Source organism: Schistocerca serialis, chromosome 3 (assembly GCF_023864345.2).
Source record: "Schistocerca serialis cubense isolate TAMUIC-IGC-003099 chromosome 3, iqSchSeri2.2, whole genome shotgun sequence".
NCBI lineage: Eukaryota > Metazoa > Arthropoda > Insecta > Orthoptera > Acrididae > Schistocerca > Schistocerca serialis.
Window position 1 is genome coordinate 986,504,518 of NC_064640.1, and position 21,679 is coordinate 986,526,196.

The window sequence follows — 21,679 nt, forward strand, 5'->3', positions numbered from 1 at the left end:
TGATAAAATTGCCTTGTCTTTGTTATTAGATATTCAAACAAACCCAATAAGAACCATTTGAAATTAATTTCGGATTTCATCCCAACAAAAACCAAATGCAGCTGCTTCATCTACCTCTCGTTAGAACTACTATATTACAAATTACTATTGCTAGAGAACTTACCAAAGTGCTATAAAGCATTAAGTATTGTTTACAACAACTCTGTTCCCATTCATTATTAAACCAAACATGAATGAATAATTTCGTTCCCACATTCATCATGCTTCAACGAAAATAAAGGACATACTATAGGCAATGCTAAACTTTTATGACCAAAATTATACAGTTGGTAGTGGATCCTCTAGAATGAGTACCTAAAGGTAAGGATCTACCTTATTGTCACAACTTTCACTTTATAACAACTTAAAATAACAGTAACTGTACAAAGTGAGAGCCTCACTGCATGCATTACAATGTAATCTGTTGACCAAAAAGAAGCCTGCACCCCACTGCTTGCATACATTATTTATGATAGGGAGTGCAATTGCTTCTCTGCCAGGACCACATGGTATACCTAACAAGCACCTTTCACAGGCAAATTGCTCTTTTATTATTGATAAAATTATATTCCACATGACTCAACACTGTCTCAGCTCTTATTGTACAACAAATTCTTTGTTGAAAACATTGGCCAGCTTTCTGTGTCTTGAATGACTCATTTCCTCAAAGTTAATATCCATAGAAATTTCTTAGAATTAGCATGAAACCTTTAGCAAAATTTATTATTTATCTGTCTACTTATTCAACTTTCTGGGTGCTACATCCTGTAGCACCATACATGAAATGCATTCAGTGAAAGCTCCAGTAACTTGTACTTCAATAACTAGTCATGAACAGCGATAAACTCTACTGTGGACAGAACACAGGTGATCGTGTATCCTGTTTCAACGCAGTGTCACCAACAATGTTTCACAGAAATGTCTTAATGACACAAAAATTTTTTAAACATGTGCCTCATGTACACAGCTCATTCAAACCTATGGCCTAAAATATACATCTTCAATCATTGGTTCCTTATCTCAAAACACTTCATTTTGAGTCTTCTACCATGTGGGTAAACTTTGAAGCTACAGGTTTTGGATGCCATGTTCACATTAAACTTTTTCCATGAAACATTTGTTATGTATGAAAATCTTTTGAAGAACGCTCATCAGTAATATTTAGCAGACAGCAACAGACTTAAACAGTAATCTAAGTATGTATAAAAACCTTCTCAACCTGTAAATTGTCATGTATTTGACAATACCCACAGTAAGATCAAGAACAAATAAAACTGTCTTCTAAACTATTGTTAACACTGACAAAATGGCAAAAATAACATTTAGAAGAATTTTTTCTTACATTTGAACATGTAGTGCACATCCAGAACAATGATATTATCCAGAATTTAACTCACATGTGTACCAGTACCTGTTTCATATGCATAACAGATGGGTCACATTCATAGTTGTCAAATGAACAAACCCTATATGTTCTGCAAATTATAACTGGAACGGAACGCCCTTATAGACTGCTATAGGTACGACACACAAACTGGGGATTCAAAATACCACTACAATAAAACAAGAGTGCAGAGAAACTGTTTATTAAACTCAAATGTCTTATACTGTCTTTACATAATGAAAAATGTTGAAATTTTTTTAACAATGTTAATCAGTATCAAAAAATATGAGATCTTCATTTCAGATGACAGATGTATTTTGGAGCAAAAGCTAGCACAGGATCTGTAAAACTTTACCATTAACATAGCACCTCACAGAGTCACTGAAAGGCTTTGACTACATCTGACACAACAAAAGGTACATTAGAAAATTTATTCAAGCTAGTTCTACTACCAAAAAATATCTATTGCTTCTTACTAACAGTTATGTGCTGTACAGATACTGAAGCTCACTGATACATGAAATGATAAATTAATAATTACACTCAGAACAAGAATGTTGCAGAATTTTATTCATTACATCTATACGAGTCAACAAAATAATTACAGTTGCTGCATACATATCTAAGTTGATTTTGTGCTTTGTATTTTTCTATGAAATAACTGTAAAATTACAGAACATATAACAACCTGTAAAATGTTGGTAAGAACGTATTTCATAGGTTTTCCACAATGCTAAACTAAATTATCTGCAAAAGCAGTACCAGCCAGAGGGAGTGACTAATGTATGTTGATTAAAGCATATACTTACACAATTAAGTCTCTCCAAACATAATCACATAAAAATAGGACCAAAGTATCTTCTCAGATTTATATTCTGTCAGGCCTTTTCATCAGCTCAACAATAATGGAAAGTAAAGCTACATACCTACATACTACAGTAAAATTGCATAAGTGTGAATGAAATTACATAAACATACAGCTCACGTATGTTTAATACATAACTAGGTTCCAAATTTAATCCATATTTGTGTATAAATATGCACACACTTCCACATGCACCAGAAATACAATGCAAGTTCCAAGAACAAAATCCACACTAATTATTATAACAAACATGAACTATACTATCACCAAAGAAAATATTCATTTACCACACAAACATTTCTGGTTGTCATGTTCCATCAACAAAATAGCCAAATATTTCACTGATGATATAGTAACACATTGTCAACACATACAAACACTTAACAATATGATAAAACAGAAGGTAAAACAAAGTTGAAACTATATTAAAAAGCAGGCATACAAATACTCACAGTAACTCAGTCATTTGGGTATGATTAACATTAATTTCAAATGGAAACAATGCACTGACTTCAACACCCTCTCCCTCAAGCATCAATCCTGATTATATATGTGATAATGTCAAATGTTACATCCACAATAATTCTTTAGAAGTTTTGCCCATCAATTTATCGTACTCATTTCCTTTCATGGACAATATTAAAAGTTTCAGAGTCCATTTGGGACTTTCATCAATCATATGCACTATAGAGAATGAAGTAAATGATATATGGAATACTGATGACAACAAATGAGTCTAGTTTGAAAGACTTTGCTGTATTTGCCAAATAGACAGTTTTTGTTTGTGTTTCAAAAACAACAAATGAAATGTAAAAAAATAATACTAATAATTTACCAGTTCCTACACTGGAAGCAAAATATCAAGTGACAGATTGCCACCAGTGACAGCGATATTCCAACTCTTACAGCTCCATTTGGGAATATTCACAAATATCTTACTTCAATGGTTGCCAAATAACTTATAATGATTATGGTTTCATTCATGATGATCTGGCAGCAGTTCTACACATATTTTAGTATAGTGGAAAAAATTTCTCAGCATAAGCAACATTAGGCCAACCTCTTCCTGAATTTTTGCACAATCTGATGATCATTTAAAACTTTTCAATTCCAATATACCTAGGTCACTTAATGAAGTTCCATTCATCAGCATCAGCTCTTTTTGTTTGTTTCCTACAACTGCCTGTAGACAATTAATCTGAAACGTTCATACAATGTTCCACATGACAAGATTGCTGATTACCCTCCTTACAAAGTGAAACTTTAATAATTTCCCCACTATATCCTTCGCAAACCAGCCTCCTTTTCCAAGTTTTGATGAAATCAAATACATCAATAACCTCCTTGCTGTCTGTTTCCAGATAAATATACTTTTATTACCTAGTGTATGCCATACAATGCTGTTCCTCCTTTCAATTAACATGATTTCACAAATAAACCTTTTCTTCTAGATTACATCTGAATCTGCAGTTGACTGCATGCTATACTGAAACTTCCCAACATATTTAACACTGTGTGGTGGACTAAGATTAATCTAGTGCAAACATGACAAAAAAAGGGGGAAAGGGGAGAGGGCAAGGGTTAATGTTTGGATCTTTGACTGGAACATAATCTTCAACTATCAGGAAGTTTCCTCCCTTTGTTCTATTCCAGAAACAACCTTTCCTACTACCACATATCAATCTATACTTCTCCTTTCTAGTTTCTCATTTCTAGTTGTCAAGGAAACTGAAGATTTAGTGTGAAAAAATGCTGTGACACAGGAATACATAATCAGGAATTCTTTATTCATTCTGCATTCATTCTTCAATTAAGGAAGATCTTACATCTTGAGTCCTATTTTTTAATTCCCCCCCCCCCCCCCCAGTTCATTATTTTCTAACAAAACTGAATATCTGTTTACTGCCTTAGTTGTATAGTTCTGAAACCGATCAGGAATCAACATTCAGCAGCTATAAAATTTAGCAGATGGGAATAAACAAAACAAGAATACACTATCCTTTATGAGACCTTCAAAATTTTCCAGTTCTGGACAAATCCAACAAAAAACAAATGGAAACACTCAAGTTATGTATTAAACTAACTTACGACATTAAACTAAGTGATGCTGCAAATTATGTAGAGCACTATGTTCTGAAGGAAAAACATAACTACAGACTGAGGAATGTGAGATTAGTGGTATGTTTCATGACTTTTAAAGCATGCCGAGAAGCCAATACTTTAACCACTGGTATGAATGATGAAGTTTCCAGCACATTAATCACTTAGTTCATTGCATTCTAACAACTGCCGCTCCATTACTGAATTAAGTACAGGTGTTTACTATTCACTTGTTAAAAACAATACTTTATCTGATGTACGTACAGAATAAAATCAGCTGAACTAATTTTAGTTTTCCAAACACCTTTATTTTGTTACAATATGCTGGAACGTAATGTGGTTTTATCAGTCAATCCATCTTTTTTTTTAAAATCAAAGTAGTATGTGTAATATTACTGTTATGTTTCTGGAAGCCATATCTTTGCCTTGAAGACTTTTCATGTGACATTATGATGCATTTCAATTTCATGTTACTCAAGATTCACAAAAATATTAATTTTTTTTTAAGAGCATCATTGTGTACCTACGCTGCAAAAAGAATACTTTTAACACTGGAACAAAGTGTGTGCCATCCTGTGGGCTACAGCTTCATGAACGAGATGTTTGGCAAACACACAGTGATGATTCTGCACCAGTGAACTATGTACAAGATGAAATAACAATATGTCTGTTACATTACACCATACTCTCAACATTACTCTAGACATCTGTCTGAACCGTCTTACATGTTCTAACTGCTGTTCCACGAGGCTGACAACACACAACAGCTAAGATAATGTGATGACTATTTCATGGCAGTGAAAAGAATCTTTACCATGAAAACTTTCAATTTAGCAAGACGGGTGGTCACACAAAATAAAAAATATTAAAATGTGACAAGATGTCTCATATTGAAGGAATGATAACCAACAAACTCCCACTCCATTGGTTCAGCTTTAATTGGGGGGCTGTGGGGAGAGCATGATTATGTGACAGCAAAAAATAGGACAGTTTTTATATAGAAACATTTTAATAATATTGGAAAGAATTCTGTTAATGTTGGTTAATTAGAAAACAATGCATACAATATGTTTTCATAACAAAATTATCAGTACAAGGTATCTGCATACTGTTTTAACAAATGTAGCCACCACAAATTTAGGATTCAGAGGAGAGGCCACTTCTGACACAGGAGCATTCATTAGAGTTTCCATTATTAATTTTCTGCGTTGGATACCCAGTCAGTCAGTGAAGCTTGCATAAATGGATTTTTGTAAAACTCAAATATTCTCTGTAATAGATTATTTACCTTGTCCATATGAGATATGCCACTCCTTATAATTTGAGATTCCACATTCCATTCCATGTCTAATTGCTGGCAGAACCACAATTCCAATTATATATGGATGAATATTAACATATCAGTTAAGCCACACCTAGTTTCTGCTTCTGCACAATAATTACATGTGTAACTCCCCTTATCCAGAAACACAGCCCAACAAAATGGACAAAAAAGTAATCAGCCAAGCTCAATTTTCATTTTGTTGTTCAATATTCCCTTAACTGGAGACTTCAATTACTTCTTGAGAAGGAAGAACACACATACCAAATGTTCTTAAAGGAAACTAAAAACAAAAATGATATTTTCTAAGCAGCTCTAAGACGAAATTTACACTCCATGATTTTACAATTCAATTCTTAAAAAGGCATCTATATCACTCTACACAAAATGTGTGTATATACACACACACACACTTCTTAAATTACAGAACATTATCAAGTTTGTTGCACAATATTCCAATTTCCCAAGTATTTCTTGGAAAATACTAATTAGTTATAATCAGCCTTTAACACAGATTAATAAACTTTAATCACAATAAAATATACATAAACAAATTTATGGCCAAATCAGGCACTGAGGAGGAGGGTGTACAACGACTAGTAGCAACATTCTGTGTGTCAGTCACCTTGCTCCAATTTTTACCAAGTGGCACTAGCGTATTCCTGACTTCGAGTGAGCAATCAGCCACTGCAGAGTTATATCAATGTTGTCTTTCTCCTTACAAGATATTGAGTAACAGCAAATTTCACGGTCTTGGATCGCCGACAAGTTCCTTTAAAACAGAGAAGTTACAAATAAATGACAAAATATAGCAAAAAAATTGTGGCTATCAAACTACTACATCTCCCACTCAAGTGGAGCCTCAAACGTTTCTTCACTTGGTAAAAGTATTATTATTCAAATTATGGTAACACTGCAAAGCTGTACTTTGGTAATGGAACAAAGGGATATTTCAATTGACACACTACTGTACAGCTAATTGGCTTGATGGTCTTTGATCATCCTTTACAGATAATTTGCATGCGAAACAGCTCCACTCTTAACCGTAACTTATTACATGTCACATACCATGCACCATTTGTACTGAATCCTAGAATAACCAAGGTCTATTCCATTGGAACAGTTGTGCATAGCAACTAGTACATTTCAAAAAGGAAAAGTAATTCGGCAATCAGTTGCAAATCCAAACTGCACTTTTAATAGCAGCATTAAAATTATTGGGATGAATGTAAGTGATGAGAACTGGTTTTCTGGACAAGAAATTAAAGAGTTTATCAGTATGTTGTTGCTAATCCTGAAGTATAACTGTTTTAAATTTAATGATAAAAACATACCTCCAAAATGACGGACTTAGCATGGGAAGCTACATTTCTGGTGTGATGGCCAATATTTTTATCAGTTATATTGAAAATAAGTTTTTCACTGAAAATCCCAGTTTAACAAAAAAGATAGTATATTACTTCACATATGTTGACAATAAGCTATTGTTAGCCAAAGGTAACAATAATGTTGTTAATGCCGGCCGGAGTGGCCGTGCGGTTCTAGGCGCTACAGTCTGAAACCGCGTGACCACTACGATCGCAGGTTCAAATCCTGCATCAGGTATGGATGTGTGTGACGTCCTTAGGTTAGTTAGGTTTAAGTAGTTCTATGTTCTAGGGGACTGATGACCACAGCAGTTAAGTCCCATAGTGCTCAGAGCCATTTGAACCAATGTTGTTAATGAAATTGTCACCAAGTTCAATGATTTACACGATAAAATCAAGTTTACATTTGAAGTTGAAACCAATGTTTCCATAATTTTTTTAGATTTGAATATCTGGAGTGAAAATAGGAAACATAGTTCTGGGATCTTCAGGAAAAATACTTTTTTTCAATTTTGCTACAGTGTTGCTACAAAATGTATTTATCATGAATCAGGTGTGCAAAAAATAAAATGTTTAGACTATGTTGCACATTATATTTGGCACAATGTGGTTGGGTGGAGAAGGGACGAAACTACACGGTCATCAGTCCCTCCAACCTTGGATTAACTAAAGCTGATAAAATCCCATATTAGAAGAGGGAACTAAAATGTCCATAAAATGATAAAACTATTGACATGAAAGGAAGGAAAAGGGCAGAAGAAGAGGTGAGGGAAAGAAAGTGACTAATGACAGGGGTGTGAAGAAAGAAGCGCAGGAGGCAAGAGAGATGCCCAAGACATAACAGACCCCATAAGGAAAGGAGTGGGAAGAGAGAGGGCCAAGGTGAACCACCACACCCAGCTGAAGCCAATCCAGTTGGGGCAAATGGGGGAGCAAGAGGGCCTGCCATCCCCTCCATTCACCAATAAGGTGGATGATTCCTCCCTTAAATAAAACGATAAAAACCCCCATCACGAATAAAACGTAAAACGAGATCTGTCGCTGAGGTAGTGTCAGCCAACACCAGGGGTAGAGAGCCTGGAAAGCTAAAAGTCCATCACAGTGTGGCTAAGTTGGGGCAGTCCAATAAGATGTGAGCCACAGTCAACACTGATCCACGACGACAGAGAGGGCGGTCCTCACGGCAGAGGAGATAACTGCGAGTCAGCCAAGTATGGCTGATGCGCAGCCGGCATAGGATGACAGAGGCCTTACGAGAGGCCCGCAAGGAGGACTGCCACAGAGTTGTAGAATCCTTAATCGCCCTGAGCTTGTTCGGCAAAGAAAGAGTGTGCCATTCTGCATCCCAAAGGCCCAAAACCTGACAACGTAATGCCGAGCGAAGGGCTATTTCCAGAATGCCAATAGCAAGAGATGGCGTGGTAGTAGCTAATTTAGCCAGTTGATCAACAAATTCATTGCCAGGAATCCCAACATGGGCTGGGGTCCAAATGAAAACCACCAAGCATCCACGTTTAGCAAGAAGAGAAAGGGAGTCCTGGATACCGATGACCAATGGGTGGTGAGGGAAGCACTGACCGATAGCGTGCAAACCGCTCAATGAGTCACTACAGATAGTGAAGGATAGTCCTGAGCAGGAGTGGATATGGTCCAGTGCGGGCAAGATGGCTACCAATTCTGCAGTAAAAACACTAAAGCCATCTGGCAAAGAACGAAGTTCCATGTGTCGCGCATAGGTGTAAGCAAAACCGGTGCGGCCAGCAACCATGGAGCCATCAGTATAGATCACTTCTGAACCCAGAAAGGAACTGAGGAGACAGGAGAACTGGCGGTGAAGAGCCAACAGAGGGACAGAATCCTTTGAATCTATTGAGAGATCAAGACAGAGCTGCGGCCAAGAGATGCACCATGGAGGGGTATGTGCGGAGAAAACAGGCGGTAAAGGGAATTGCTGAGCTCAGGAAAGAGCGACTGAATGCGGACAGCCACGGTAAGCCCACATCGTTGCTGCCGCTGTGGCAGGGTGGTCGCCATGTCTGGATAAAGGAGACCATAATTTGGATGCTTTGGGGTGCACAGAATGCGGAGCGCATAAGATATCAGCTCGCGCAAAACTCGCAGTGGTGGAATCCCCACCTCTGCGACAAGGCTAAGTACACGGCTAGTCCAGAAGGCACCAGTTGCAACTCAGACCCCACAGTGGTGGATGGGGGTCTAGTATCTGCAAAATCGAAGGTGACACAGAACCTTAGACAGGACTTCCATAGTCTAAACGAGACACGACCAGTGCTTGATACAATCGCAGGAGAACAGAGCGGTCTGCACCCCAGGTGGTATTGCACAGACACCTAAGAACATTGAGATGGGACCAGCACATCCTCTTCAGCTGGTGAAGATGAGGGAGCCATGTCAACCAGGCATTGAAGACTAGACCCAAGAAGCGATGGGTGTCCACCATCTCGAATGGCTGGCCATCAAGGAACAGGTCTGGATGGGGATGGACTGTACGGCGACGGCAGAAATGCACGACACACGACTTGGCTGCCGAAAACTGAAAGCCATGGGAGAGAGCCCACGAGTGCGCCCGGCAGATTGCCCCCTGTAGATGGCGTTCTGCAGCACCTATTATGGAGGAAGCGACGTAGATACAAAAATCTTCAGTATACAAAGAGGGAGCCACTGTCAGTCCAACAGCTGTCACCAGACCATTAATGGCTACATCTACATCTACATGATTACTCTGCAATTCACATTTAAGTGCTTGGCAGAGGGTTCATCCAACCACAATCATACTATCTCCATACCATTCCACTCCCGAACAGTGTGCAGGAAAAACGAGCTTTGATTTCTCTTATTTTATTTTGATGATCATTCCTACCTATGTAGGTTGGGCTCAACAAAATATTTTCGCATTCGGAAGAGGAAGTTGGTGACTGAAATTTCGTAAATAGATCTCGCCGCGACGAAAAACGTCTTTGCTTTAATGACTTCCATCCCAACTAGCGTATCATATCTGCCACACTCCCTCCCCTATTACGTGATAATACAAAACGAGCTGCCCTTTTTTGCACCCTTTCGATGTCCTCCATCAATCCCACCTGGTAAGGATCCCACACCGCGCAACAATATTCTAACAGAGGACGAACGAGTGTAGTGTAAGGTGTCTCTTTAGTGGACTTGTTGCATCTTCTAAGTGTCCTGCCAATGAAACGCAACCTTTGGCTCGCCTTCCCCACAATATTATCTATGTGGTCTTTCCAACTGAAGTTGTTCATAGTTTTTACACCCAGGTACTTAGTTGAATTGACAGCCTTGAGAATTGTACTATTTATCGAGTAATTGAATTCCAACGGATTTCTTTTGGAACTCATGTGGGTCACCTCACACTTTTCGTTATTTAGCATCAACTGCCACCTGCTACACCATACAGCAAGCTTTTCTAAATCGGCTTGCAACTGATACTGGTCTTCGGATGACCTTACTAGACGGTAAATTACAGCATCATCTGCGAACAACCAAAGAGAACTGCTCAGATTGTCACCCAGGTCATTTATATAGATCAGGAACAGCAGAGGTCCCAGGACGCTTCCCTGGGGAACACCTAATACCACTTCAGTTTTACTCAATGATTTGCTGTCTATTACTATGAACTGCGACCTTCCTGACAGGAAATCACGAATCCAGTCGCACAACTGAGACGATACCCCATAGGCCCGCAGCTTGATTAGAAGTTGCTTGTGAGGAGTGATGTCAAAAGCTTTCCGGAAATCTAGAAATACGGAATCAACTAGAGATCCCCTGTCGATAGCGGCCATTACTTCGTGCGAATAAAGAGCTAGCTGCGTTGCACAAGAACGATGTTTTCTGAAACGATGCTGATTACGTATCAATAGATCGTTCCCTTCGAGGCGATTCAATATGTTTGAATACAGTATATGCTCCAATACCCTACTGCAAACCGACGTCAATGATATAGGTCTGTAGTTCGATGGATTACTCCTACTACCCTTCTTAAACACTGGTGCGACCTGCGCAGTTTTCCAATCTGTAGGTACAGATCTACCGGTGAGCAAGCGGTTGTATATGATTGCTACATAGGGAGCTATTGTATCAGCGTAATCTGAAAGGAACCTAATCGGTATACAATCTGGACCTGAAGACTTGCCCGTATCAAGCGATTTGAGTTACTTCGCAACCCCTAAGGTATCTACTTCTAAGAAACTCATGCTAGCAGCTGTTCATGTTTCAAATTCTGGAATATTCCATTCCTCTTCCCTGGTGAAGGAATTTCGGAAAACTGCGTTCAATAACTCCGCTTTAGCGGCACAGTCGTCGGTAACAGTACCATCGGCACTGCACAGTGAAGGTATTGACTGTGTCTTGCCGCTTGTGTACTTTACATACGACCAGAATTTCTTCGGGTTTTCTACCAAATTTCGAGACAAAAAGAGGGGCGCTCAGGACGGAACCCTGTGGAACCCAATTTTCTTGCCAATGGGAAGTGCTGTAGGAGGAGCCAACTTGGACCCAAAAAGAGCGACAAGAAAGGAAGTTACAGATAAAAACTGGCGGAGCACCACAAAGGCCCCATTCGTGAAGGGTGGTGAGGATGTGGCAGTGCCAGGTGGTGTCACAGGCTTTATGCAGATCAAAGAAGACTGTAAGGAGGTGTTGCTTATGGGCAAAATCCGACCAGATAGCAGACTCCAGGTGGACCAAGTTATGCACCATAGAGCAGCCACAGCAAAAACCACTTTGAGTCGATGACAAAAGGTTGCGGGATTCAAGGATCAAAAACCGCCACCGACTCATGTGTTCAAGGAGCTTGCAGAGGGTGATGGTGAGGCTAATTGGACAGTAGCTATCCAACTGAAGAGGTGGCTTCCCTGGCTTCAAATCCGGAACAACAATGCTTTCCTGCCACAGGGTAGGAAAGACTCCACCACTCCACAGACTGTTGAAGAGGGCCTGTATACGATGGTGGCTGTAAGTGTTGGAGCATTTGGTTATGTATCCAATCCGGTCCAGGAGCCGTGTCAGGACAGAGGATGAGGGCGCTGGCGAATTCCCACTCGCTGAATGGGACATTATAGGGCTCCAAGCAGCGAGAAACAAAAGACAAAGGCAGTCATTCTGAGTGCTCTTTCAGGAGAAGGAACATGGGCGGATACTGAGTCGATGCTGAAGCTTGAGTAAAGTGTTGAAAGAAATTTTCTGCTACAATGTTCGGATTGGTAAGGACAACACCATGCACAGAAATTCCTGCAACCCCGGTGGGAGGACAGTTGCCAAAAATTCGCCTGAGTTTCGCCCAGACTTGTGAAGAGGAGGTGTAGTCCTATGGCAGCTACATATCGTTCCCAGCAAATGCATTTATGAAATTTGATTTGGTAGTGGGCCCGGGTGCGGAGTCATTTAAAGACCAAAAGAAGAGCAGTAGAAGGGTGCCGCTTGATGTGTTGAAGAGCACGGCGGCAGTCTTTTATGGCTGAAGTAATTTCCGGAGTCCACCAAGGGACCATTTTCTGATGGGGAGAAGCTGAGGAAGAAGCGACTGCTGAAACAGCTGCTGAAAGGATGGCAGCAGTCAAAGTCTGCGTAGATTCACCAACACTGTCGTGTGGGAATACAGGGGGGATGGGAGCAGAGGAGAAGGCACCCCAATCAGCCTTGTATATGGCCCACCTGGGAGGGTGACGGAGCCAGAGAGACTGAAGGAAGGTCAAAACAATTGGGTAATGGTCGCTGTCACATAAGTCATCGTGGACACCCCACTGAATGGAAGGAAAAAGGCCGGGACTCCAGATGGAGAGGTCAATGGTAGAGAAAGTGCCGTGCGCCACACTAAACTGTGTGGGAGCACCTGTGTTTAGTAAACAGAGGTCAAGCAATGCCACAACAGCTTCAACTGTCCTGCCCAGGGCAGTAGTCGTATGACTACCCCAAAGAGGATTGTGGGCATTAAAGTCCCCTAGTAGCAAGCAGGGAGAAGGGAGTTGTTGAAGAAGGGTGGTTAAAGAAAGGGATGTGGGCGGCCTGTCAGGTGAGAGGTAGAGATTACAGATTGTGATTGGAGTGGCCAGATGGGTCCTGACAGCAATGGCTTCCAGAGTGGTATGGAGGGGAACCCATTTACTAACAATGTCCTTGCGGACCAAGGTACAAATATCACCAGAAGCCTGCAAGGGGCCAATTCGGTTCTGACAAAGCGTGGAACCCACGAAGGGCAGATGAGTAAGAATTGACAAAATGCATCCCCTGGAGTGCAATACAAGCAGCAGACTACAAGGAAAGAAGGGGACTCAAATCTGGAAGGTGACGCAAATATCCATTACAATTCCACTGAAGGATTCTCAAGCCGCAGTCCAAATGGGAAGCTAATGGACCGGAGTCTGTCACGCCGCTAAGTCGCCATCCGTCACTGATAAGGATTGGGTAATATCCATATAGGTGGGGTCAGACTCTGTTGGTTCATTGACTGGAGGAGGGGAAGGCCGCACCTCAGGGGGTACCAGAGGGGCCTTGCCCGTGTTCTTGTGTTTCTGCTTCTTCTCTTGGGAAGGAAGAGAAGAGCACACTTCAGTGCGGGCGGGCACAGAATTACATCAGGATATCTTGACGCCCACCGCCCGCAGATCGTGCAGCTGATGTGGAGCAGCAGATTTCTTTTCAGGGGGGGTGCTGAGAAGAAGAGTCCAGGGAGGGAGCTTCAGTACCGGTGGCAGCTGAAGGAGGGGAGCACTTTCCCAGCAGGGGAGGGGAGCAGCTCCCGAAGGGCTGTGTATGGGTACTCACAAGGAGGAGGAGGGGATGTGGGAGAGGGAGGAGGCTAAAGGCATGGGGCGAATGGGGTGGGGCTGGGAAGAGGAGGGGGGTATGGACATAACTGAAGCAAAAGTAGAAGTCATAGAGACAGGATGGAGCCAGTCATACTTCTGACGAGCATCAGTGTAGGTGAGCCGATCTAAGGCTTTGTACTCTTGAATCCTTCTTTCTTTCACAAACACCAGGCATGCAGGCAAGCATGGAGAATGATGTCCATGACAATTTACACACACTGGCGGGGGAGCACAGGCACTCCCCTCATGGAGGGGTTGCCCACAGTCACCGCAGAGGGGATCAGTGGTGCAGCACGAAGACGTGTCCAAACCATAAGCATTTAAAGCACCTGATCAGTGGTGGAATATAAGGTTTTACATCACACTGATACACCATTACCTTGACCACCTCTGGGAGGTCACCCGTAGCGGTGCGATTGTTTGGAGGGCCTCACTGCACACACAGGATAAAACGAACCCTTCGACGCTTGAGGTTAGCACAAAGCTCCTCATCAGTTTGGAGAAGAAGATCCCAGTGGAAAATAATGCCCTGTACCGAGTTCGAAGAGTGATGGGGCAAGACGGAAACTGGGACGTCACCGAGATGGTCACAAGCATTCAGGGCAGCAGAAGATGTCTTTATGAGCAAAGCACCGGGCCGCAATTTACTCATTGATTGCACTTCGTCATACTTATCTTCAATCGCCTCCATGAAAAACAAAGGCCTGGTCATGACAAAACTTCCATCTTCCATCCTGCTACAAACCAGGTACCAATGGAAAGGTTTCAAACCAAGCCGGCGAGCTTGACCTTCCTCCCAGGGGGTGGCCAGGGAGGGGAAGGCCGAAGGATCAGAAGAAGGAGTGTCACGTCTGCTACCACTCTTAGAGATAGCCACAGAATGGCCAGGATGGTGAAGCTTTTGTCACTCCAGGCGCAAGGCATCCACACTAGTACCACCCACTCCGACCAGGGGCTCACCCCACGGGTGCCACCCAGCCACAGCAAGGGCCGTCGCACTGCGACCATTGCCGGGAGTTCTGGTTCCCCAAAGTGATGAGCATCGACTCCTGGGCATACACGAGTTGTTAACAGCTCAGGTACTAGCAGTGTGATCCCTGTGGTTTCAGGGGGCTCAGCCAAGTGGATACTTAACAAGCCCCACCACACGGACTGGCTACCGTGCTGGTGACCTAGCAGGAGGGGGCCAGGGCGCAAAGGGAAAGGGGAGGGGGAGAGGAACCTGCACCATGGAAGCTAGGTAAAGAGTTCATCCCCAAATGGCTCACACTGAATGGAAAATTTGGGAAATGGAGGTCAAACCCCAAAGAAACCAAAAGAAGTCCACTAAGAGGGGAAAAAGATGGGGGCAGGGACAAAGGAGCAAGGATAGGGACAGAGAGGAACAGGGATGGTAATGCAGCCTGGAAAGGAAAGGAGGCTGCAATGGCTCAGGGCCCCATGCACACCACACATGTACCCGCAAAAAGACTGTGGGCCCCCTGGGGGTTTTGGCATGAGGGAGAACACTAAACTCTGTTTGGTGAACATGTGGCATTGGATAGACAAGATATAGTTGAAAAATATAACTGTCCACATAACAGAGTGGACTTAGTGTTCTGTCCTTAAGGTCACACATGGCATTGCTCCACCGAGCTGAAAAATGCAGATTTGTGGACCTCCTGGAGGAAATAGAGAATTTCTTCAGTTTTCTCTTATCAACTACTCAATGCTGTGGTGATGAGAAACAGCCTTTTTTGCGAGCCTTTCAATTTCCATCTACTTGGTGGCAGACGATGCCACTACCCAGTAGGATGTAAAATGCCTAACAGTTCCCTTTATATGACAACACCTGGCAGTTCACCATGTGAGAACAAAATTTGTTATTACTTGTGGGTGTTGTTCGTGTTCTAACTTTTCCTATTATCTTGCTTGTTAGTGTTCTTTAGCAGCAACTGCACCAAATACATTTGAATTGAGCTATTAGTTGAAATCTTTTCTTCTCTACAGCTAAAGCACTGCAATTCAAACGATGTTTTAGTGAGTTAATTTTCCACTAACTCAATGCTCCAGCTTTTTAACACTTAATAATCTTTATGATAACACTGTTTATATTGATAGTGGTCATTTGGTTTTCATTTTTTTAAATTTTAATATCCAAGTAATACAAAAAAATTGTACTGGTAACTGTGTCAGGGTTATAGAGGGCGTTACTCTACCCATATGACAAGCTGTGGCTGCTTGCACTGATCTGTGAACAATAGCCTCAGTTTGGCCATGTAAATCAAAGTCTTACAGTAATGTGTTGTCACAAGCCTGATGAGTCTCTACGACTTGGTTTAAACAGTATGTTGCCTAATTTTGTTATTGCAATTGTACAATGTAAATTTAATTTACATCTTTTAATTACTGATTGTTGTATATTTTCTTGTATTTTTTAATCACTTAAGACTGCTACCCAATAGCTAAAATCTAGATCTGCAATATAAACACAGATTGTATGTGTGACTGATTGCTGAATTCATTTTTATTTTTTGTAATCCTAGATTACACTCAGAGTTGGAATATAACGAAATACCTGGAACAAAATTATCTTCTCCACACAAACCAGCCTGGACTGTGAGAACACCAACCACACAAGACAACTCACACTCTTGGCAAAAGAGCAATGGCCTAAAGATAGTAGTAATCATGTCCATTATGTGTTTCCAGATATCTGGAAAGCTATCAATTTGGCATGAAAGCAAATGTATACTAAAGAAAATTGACTGGATGTGACTGGACTGGAAAATTTGTTGACTGGTAAAATGTAATTTGGTATCTTGGATTTTATGTCAGAGACACTGACATGACTTTAGATGTTAACACAGTACATATTAATACATTTCATATTGACCTCAAAAACCCTAGACTGGTTTAACAACATATTTTAAAAATAATAGCCACATCACAATGACTACTTAAAATGTGACCAAGAAATTATATGAACTATGTAAAATGAGGTTTATCAATTCTGAAGACACATTGTTTCAGCATACATGATGAAGGAAAAAAATGCTGCAATTGGGATCAGCATATGATTCCTCATAGCAATTCAAGACAAAAGTGTATCTAGCAAAACCTAGCACCACCAATAGGTTTAACAGAAACCAGATTTTAAATAATGAGACTGTGGCAACACTAACTGCATGCTGTGTGATCAAGAACAAGTAACATGAACTCCGCACTGTGCTCCACCTGTATCATTTGCTCAGTGAGACAATGGAATGCCGTTGGGAAAATATGTGCAGATCTGCCAATGTTCGAGTCTTGTTCGTGCCAATGCACACAATTGTATCCATTTTACACCTCCACAATATGGTATCTAGTGTATTTCTTTCTGTTACTGTTACTTTTATTTAAACATTAAGACATAACATGAACTTCTTACAGACATAAATGACCACTTTGTTTAATACATGACACAAATAAAGCCAACAAAAAATACTAATGGCTACAGTATCATCATCTGTGTTCATGAGGTACAAAAAACACAACAATTAGGCAACACTAGATTACACTTTATACTGCGCACACAATAATTCCTTTCTGTACATTTGATACCCAAGTGTATCTTCACAGAGCTGGTATAAACACGTACGAGCAACAGTCACTTTAGAGAGGACATTCAATGCGACCACCTTGCATTTGCTAAAACTTCCCCGTTACTGGATCACACTTTCTGACCCTAAAAAATACACCTGCAGCCACCATTGCCAAAGCTGCGTGCACATAAGGTATCAGGTCATGTACATCCATGGATGGAGCACTATAAATTTGTTCCTTCAAGTTTCCCCACAAATAAAAATCTAGTGGTTTAAGGTCCAGGGAATGTCAAGGCTAGAACACTGGACCTCCACAACCAATCCATGTCCCTGGAAACACTTCATTTAAATAGTTATTTGCATTCATTTCAAAGTGTGAAGGGGCACCATCATGTTGAAACCATAATTGTCACTGAATACCATGTGGAACATTTTCCAGGCATCAGGCAAAGTATTCCAAAGAAATGTACAGTAGAGCCCATAAGCATTCCTCCCACATTTACAGCCCACAGATTTATGCCAAAGTGTGTCACATTCACGGGTAACACGTGGGTCGTGTTCTGAGCAATAATGGCTGTTGTGGAGGTTGAAAATGCCTTCACAAGTGAAGCTACATTCGTTAGTTGGTATCACATGATTTATTGAGTGTTCGCTACCTTCCACTTGGTGCAAAAGCCATTCACAAAACTGTATTCATCAAATGCAGTCTTCTGGCTGCTGGTGTTGAGTTAATGTGTAATGATACGCAAATACTTCTTCATGGTACAACAAACACTTCAATAACAATCGGCTCTGAGCACTATGGGACTTAACATCTATGGTCATCAGTCCCCTAGAACTTAGAACTACATAAACCTAACTTAACCTAAGGACATCACACAACACCCAGTCATCACAAGGTAGAGAAAATCCCTGACCCCGCCGGGAATCAAACCCGGGAACCTGGGCGCGGGAAGCGAGAACGCTACTGCACGACCACGAGCTGCGGACTCAATAATCATTCTTTGAGATATCTGGAACTGCACTGCTATATCACAGGTACTTCGCCGAGATGATTGGTGAAGGTTTTCAAGAATTACATCCTCTGATGAGTACGCCTAGTCCTCTGGTGACTTACGTCCATTACTTTTGGGCAAAGACAACCGTTTCCTGAGGGTGTTGCTCAGGGTGATGAGAAACATTCTTTTCATGAAGGGAACCTGATGAGGATTCAAACCATAGCTCCATGGTGGATGTGAGTTTGCTGTCACAGCAGTCTCTACTCAGTAAACTACCATGACTGGTACAGTAGTGCTGGATGATACACATTCCTCTGTACATTTCAATGTGCTTCACAATGTGACAGTGTTGCCAGCTCTCTTTTCATACCTGTCTTTTCAAAATGCACCCGATCCAATTTTGTAAGATAAACTTTTGTCTTAATCTGGATGAGGAAACACACACTGACCTCCAAGTGCCGCATTTTTTCCTTTGTCCTGACGATTCTGCAGAGATCTGGGGTGCAAATTTCTCAACCTCTGCTATCGGGTGGGGAAATCTAGGGTCCCCCTGAATAGGTCAGGTGTGCACTACACACAGGAAGCTGCTACAAGGGTAGCAGAGTACATGTGGAGTGCACATGTGGGTTTTTTAGGTTAGAGAATTCCCTCCATAGGCCCGACAAGACGGCTCCTGAGACGCGACAAGACAGTAGTAGTCAAAACACAACAGGGAATAACAATTTTAATGTGGTAATAGTAAACTGCAGGAGCATCTATAGAAAGGTCCCAGAACTACTCTCATTAACAAACGGTCACAATGCTCATAGTACTAGGGACGGAAAGTTGGCTGAAACCAGATGTAAACAGTAATGAAATTCTAAACTCAGATTGGAATGTATACCGCAGAGACAGGTTGGACAGTGAAGGGGGAGGCATGTTTATAGCGATAAAAAGTGCAATAGTATCAAAGGAAATTGACGGAGATACGAAATGTGAAATAATTTGGGTGAAGGTCATGGTTAAAGAAGGCTCAAACATGGTAATTGGATGTCTCTATGGGCCCCCTGGCTCAGCAGCTGTTGTGGCAGAGCACCTGAAGGAAAATTTGGAAAATATTTCGAGTAAATCTCCCGACCATATTATAGTTCTGGGTGCAGATATTAATTTGCCGGATATAGACTGGGAGACTCAAATGTTTATAACGGGTGGCAGGGACAAAGAATCCAGTGAAATTTTTTTAAATGCATTATCTGAAAACTACCTTGAGCAGTTAAACAGAGAATCGACTTGTAGCGATAACATATTAGACCTTCTGGTGACAAACAGGCCTGAACTATTTGAAACAGTTAACGCAGAACAGGGAATCAGCGATCATAAAGCTGTTACTGTATCGATGATTTCAGCTGTAAATAGAAATATTAAAAAAGGTAGGAAGATTATTCTGTTAAGCAAAAGTGGAAAAAAGCAGATTTCAGAGTACTTGATGGCTCAACACAAAAGTTTTGTCTCAAGTACAGATAGTGTTGAGGATCAGTGGACAAAGTTCAAAACCATTGTACAATATGCATTAGATGAGTATGTGCGAAGCAAAATCTTAAGAGATGGAAAAGAGCCACCGTGGTACAACAACCGAGTTAGAAAACTGCTGCGGAAGCAAAGGGAACTTCACAGCAAACATAAACATAGCCAAAGCCTTGCAGACAAACAAAAATTACGCGAAGCGAAATGTAGTGTGAAGAGGGCTATGCGAGAGGCGTTCAACGAATTCGAAAGTAAAGTTCTATGTAGCCTACTGACTTGGCAGAAAATCCTAAGAAATTTTGTTCTTATGTCAAAGCGGTAGGTGGATCAAAACAAAATGTCCAGACACACTGTGACCAAAATGGTACTGAAACAGAGGATGACAGACTAAAGGCCGAAATACTAAATGTCTCTTTCCAAAGTGGTTTCACAGAGGAAGACAGCACTGTAGTTCCTTCTCTAGATTGTCGCACAGATGACAAAATGGTAGATATCCAAATAGACGACAGAGGGATACAGAAACAATTAAAATTGCTCAAAAGAGGAAAGGCCGCTGGACCTGTTGGATACCAGTTCGATTTTACACAGAGTACGCGAAGGAACTTGCCCCCTTCTTGCAGCGGTGTACCGTAGGTCTCTAGAAGAGCGTAGTGTTCCAAGGATTAGAAAAGGGCACAGGTCATCCTGAAGGGACATCGAACAGATGTGCAGAACTATAGACCTATATCTCTAACATCGATCAGTTGTAGAATTTTGGAACACGTATTATGTTAGAGTATAATGACTTTTCTGGAGACTAGAAATCTACTCTGTAGGATTCAGCATGGGTTTCGAAAAAGACGATCGTGTGAAACCCAGCTCGCGCTATTCGTCCACGAGACTCAGAGGGCCATAAACACGGGTTGCCAGGAAGATGCCGTGTTTCTTGACTTCCGCAAGGCGTTTGATACAATTCCCCACAGTCATTTAATTAACAAAGAAGAAGCATATGGACTATCAGACCAATTGTGTGATTGGATTGAAGCGTTCCTAGATAACAGAATGCAGCATGTCATTCTCAATGGAGAGAAGTCTTCCGAAGTAAGAGTGATTTCAGGTGCGCCACAAGGGAGTGTCGTAGGACCGTTGCTATTCACAATATACATAAATGACTTTGTAGATGACATCAGAAGTTCACTGAGGCTTTTTGCGAATGATGCTGTGGTATATTGAGAGGTTGTAACAATGGAAAGTTGTACTGAAGTGCAGGAGGATCTGCAACGAATTGACGCATGGTGCAGGAAATGGCAATTGACTCTCGATGTAGACAAGTGTAATGTGCTGCGAATACACAAAAAGAAAGATCCTTTATCATTTAGCTACAATATAGCAGGTCAGCAACTGGAAGCAGTTAATTCTGTGAATTATCTGGGAGTACGCATTAGGAGTGATTTTAAAAGCAATGATCATATAAAGTTGATCGTTAGTAAAGTGGATGCCAGCCTGAGATTCATTGGAAGAATCCTAAGGAAATGCAATCCGAAAACAAAGGAAGTAGTTTACAGTACGCTTGTTCGCCCACTGCTTGAATGTTGCTCACCAGTGTGGGATCTGTACCATATAGGGTTGATAGAAGAGAGAAGATCCAACGGAGAGCACTGCGCTTCGTTACAGGATCATTTAGTCATCGCGAAAGCATTACGGAGATGATAGATAAACTC

General features: G+C 41.3%; 1 protein-coding gene across 1 annotated transcript in view; it reads right to left on the reverse strand.

Annotated features, from left to right (window-relative positions):
* Positions 1-1,609: 1,609 nt before the first annotated feature.
* LOC126471431 (ADP-ribosylation factor-like protein 8B-A) overlaps positions 1,610-21,679 on the reverse strand; it is a 50,125-nt gene continuing 30,055 nt past the window's right edge. The window contains exon 4 of the mRNA XM_050099590.1: positions 1,610-6,481. Within this exon, the coding sequence (XP_049955547.1) occupies positions 6,361-6,481 (121 nt within the window). The 3' untranslated portion in view covers positions 1,610-6,360. The remainder of the gene's footprint in view (positions 6,482-21,679) is intronic.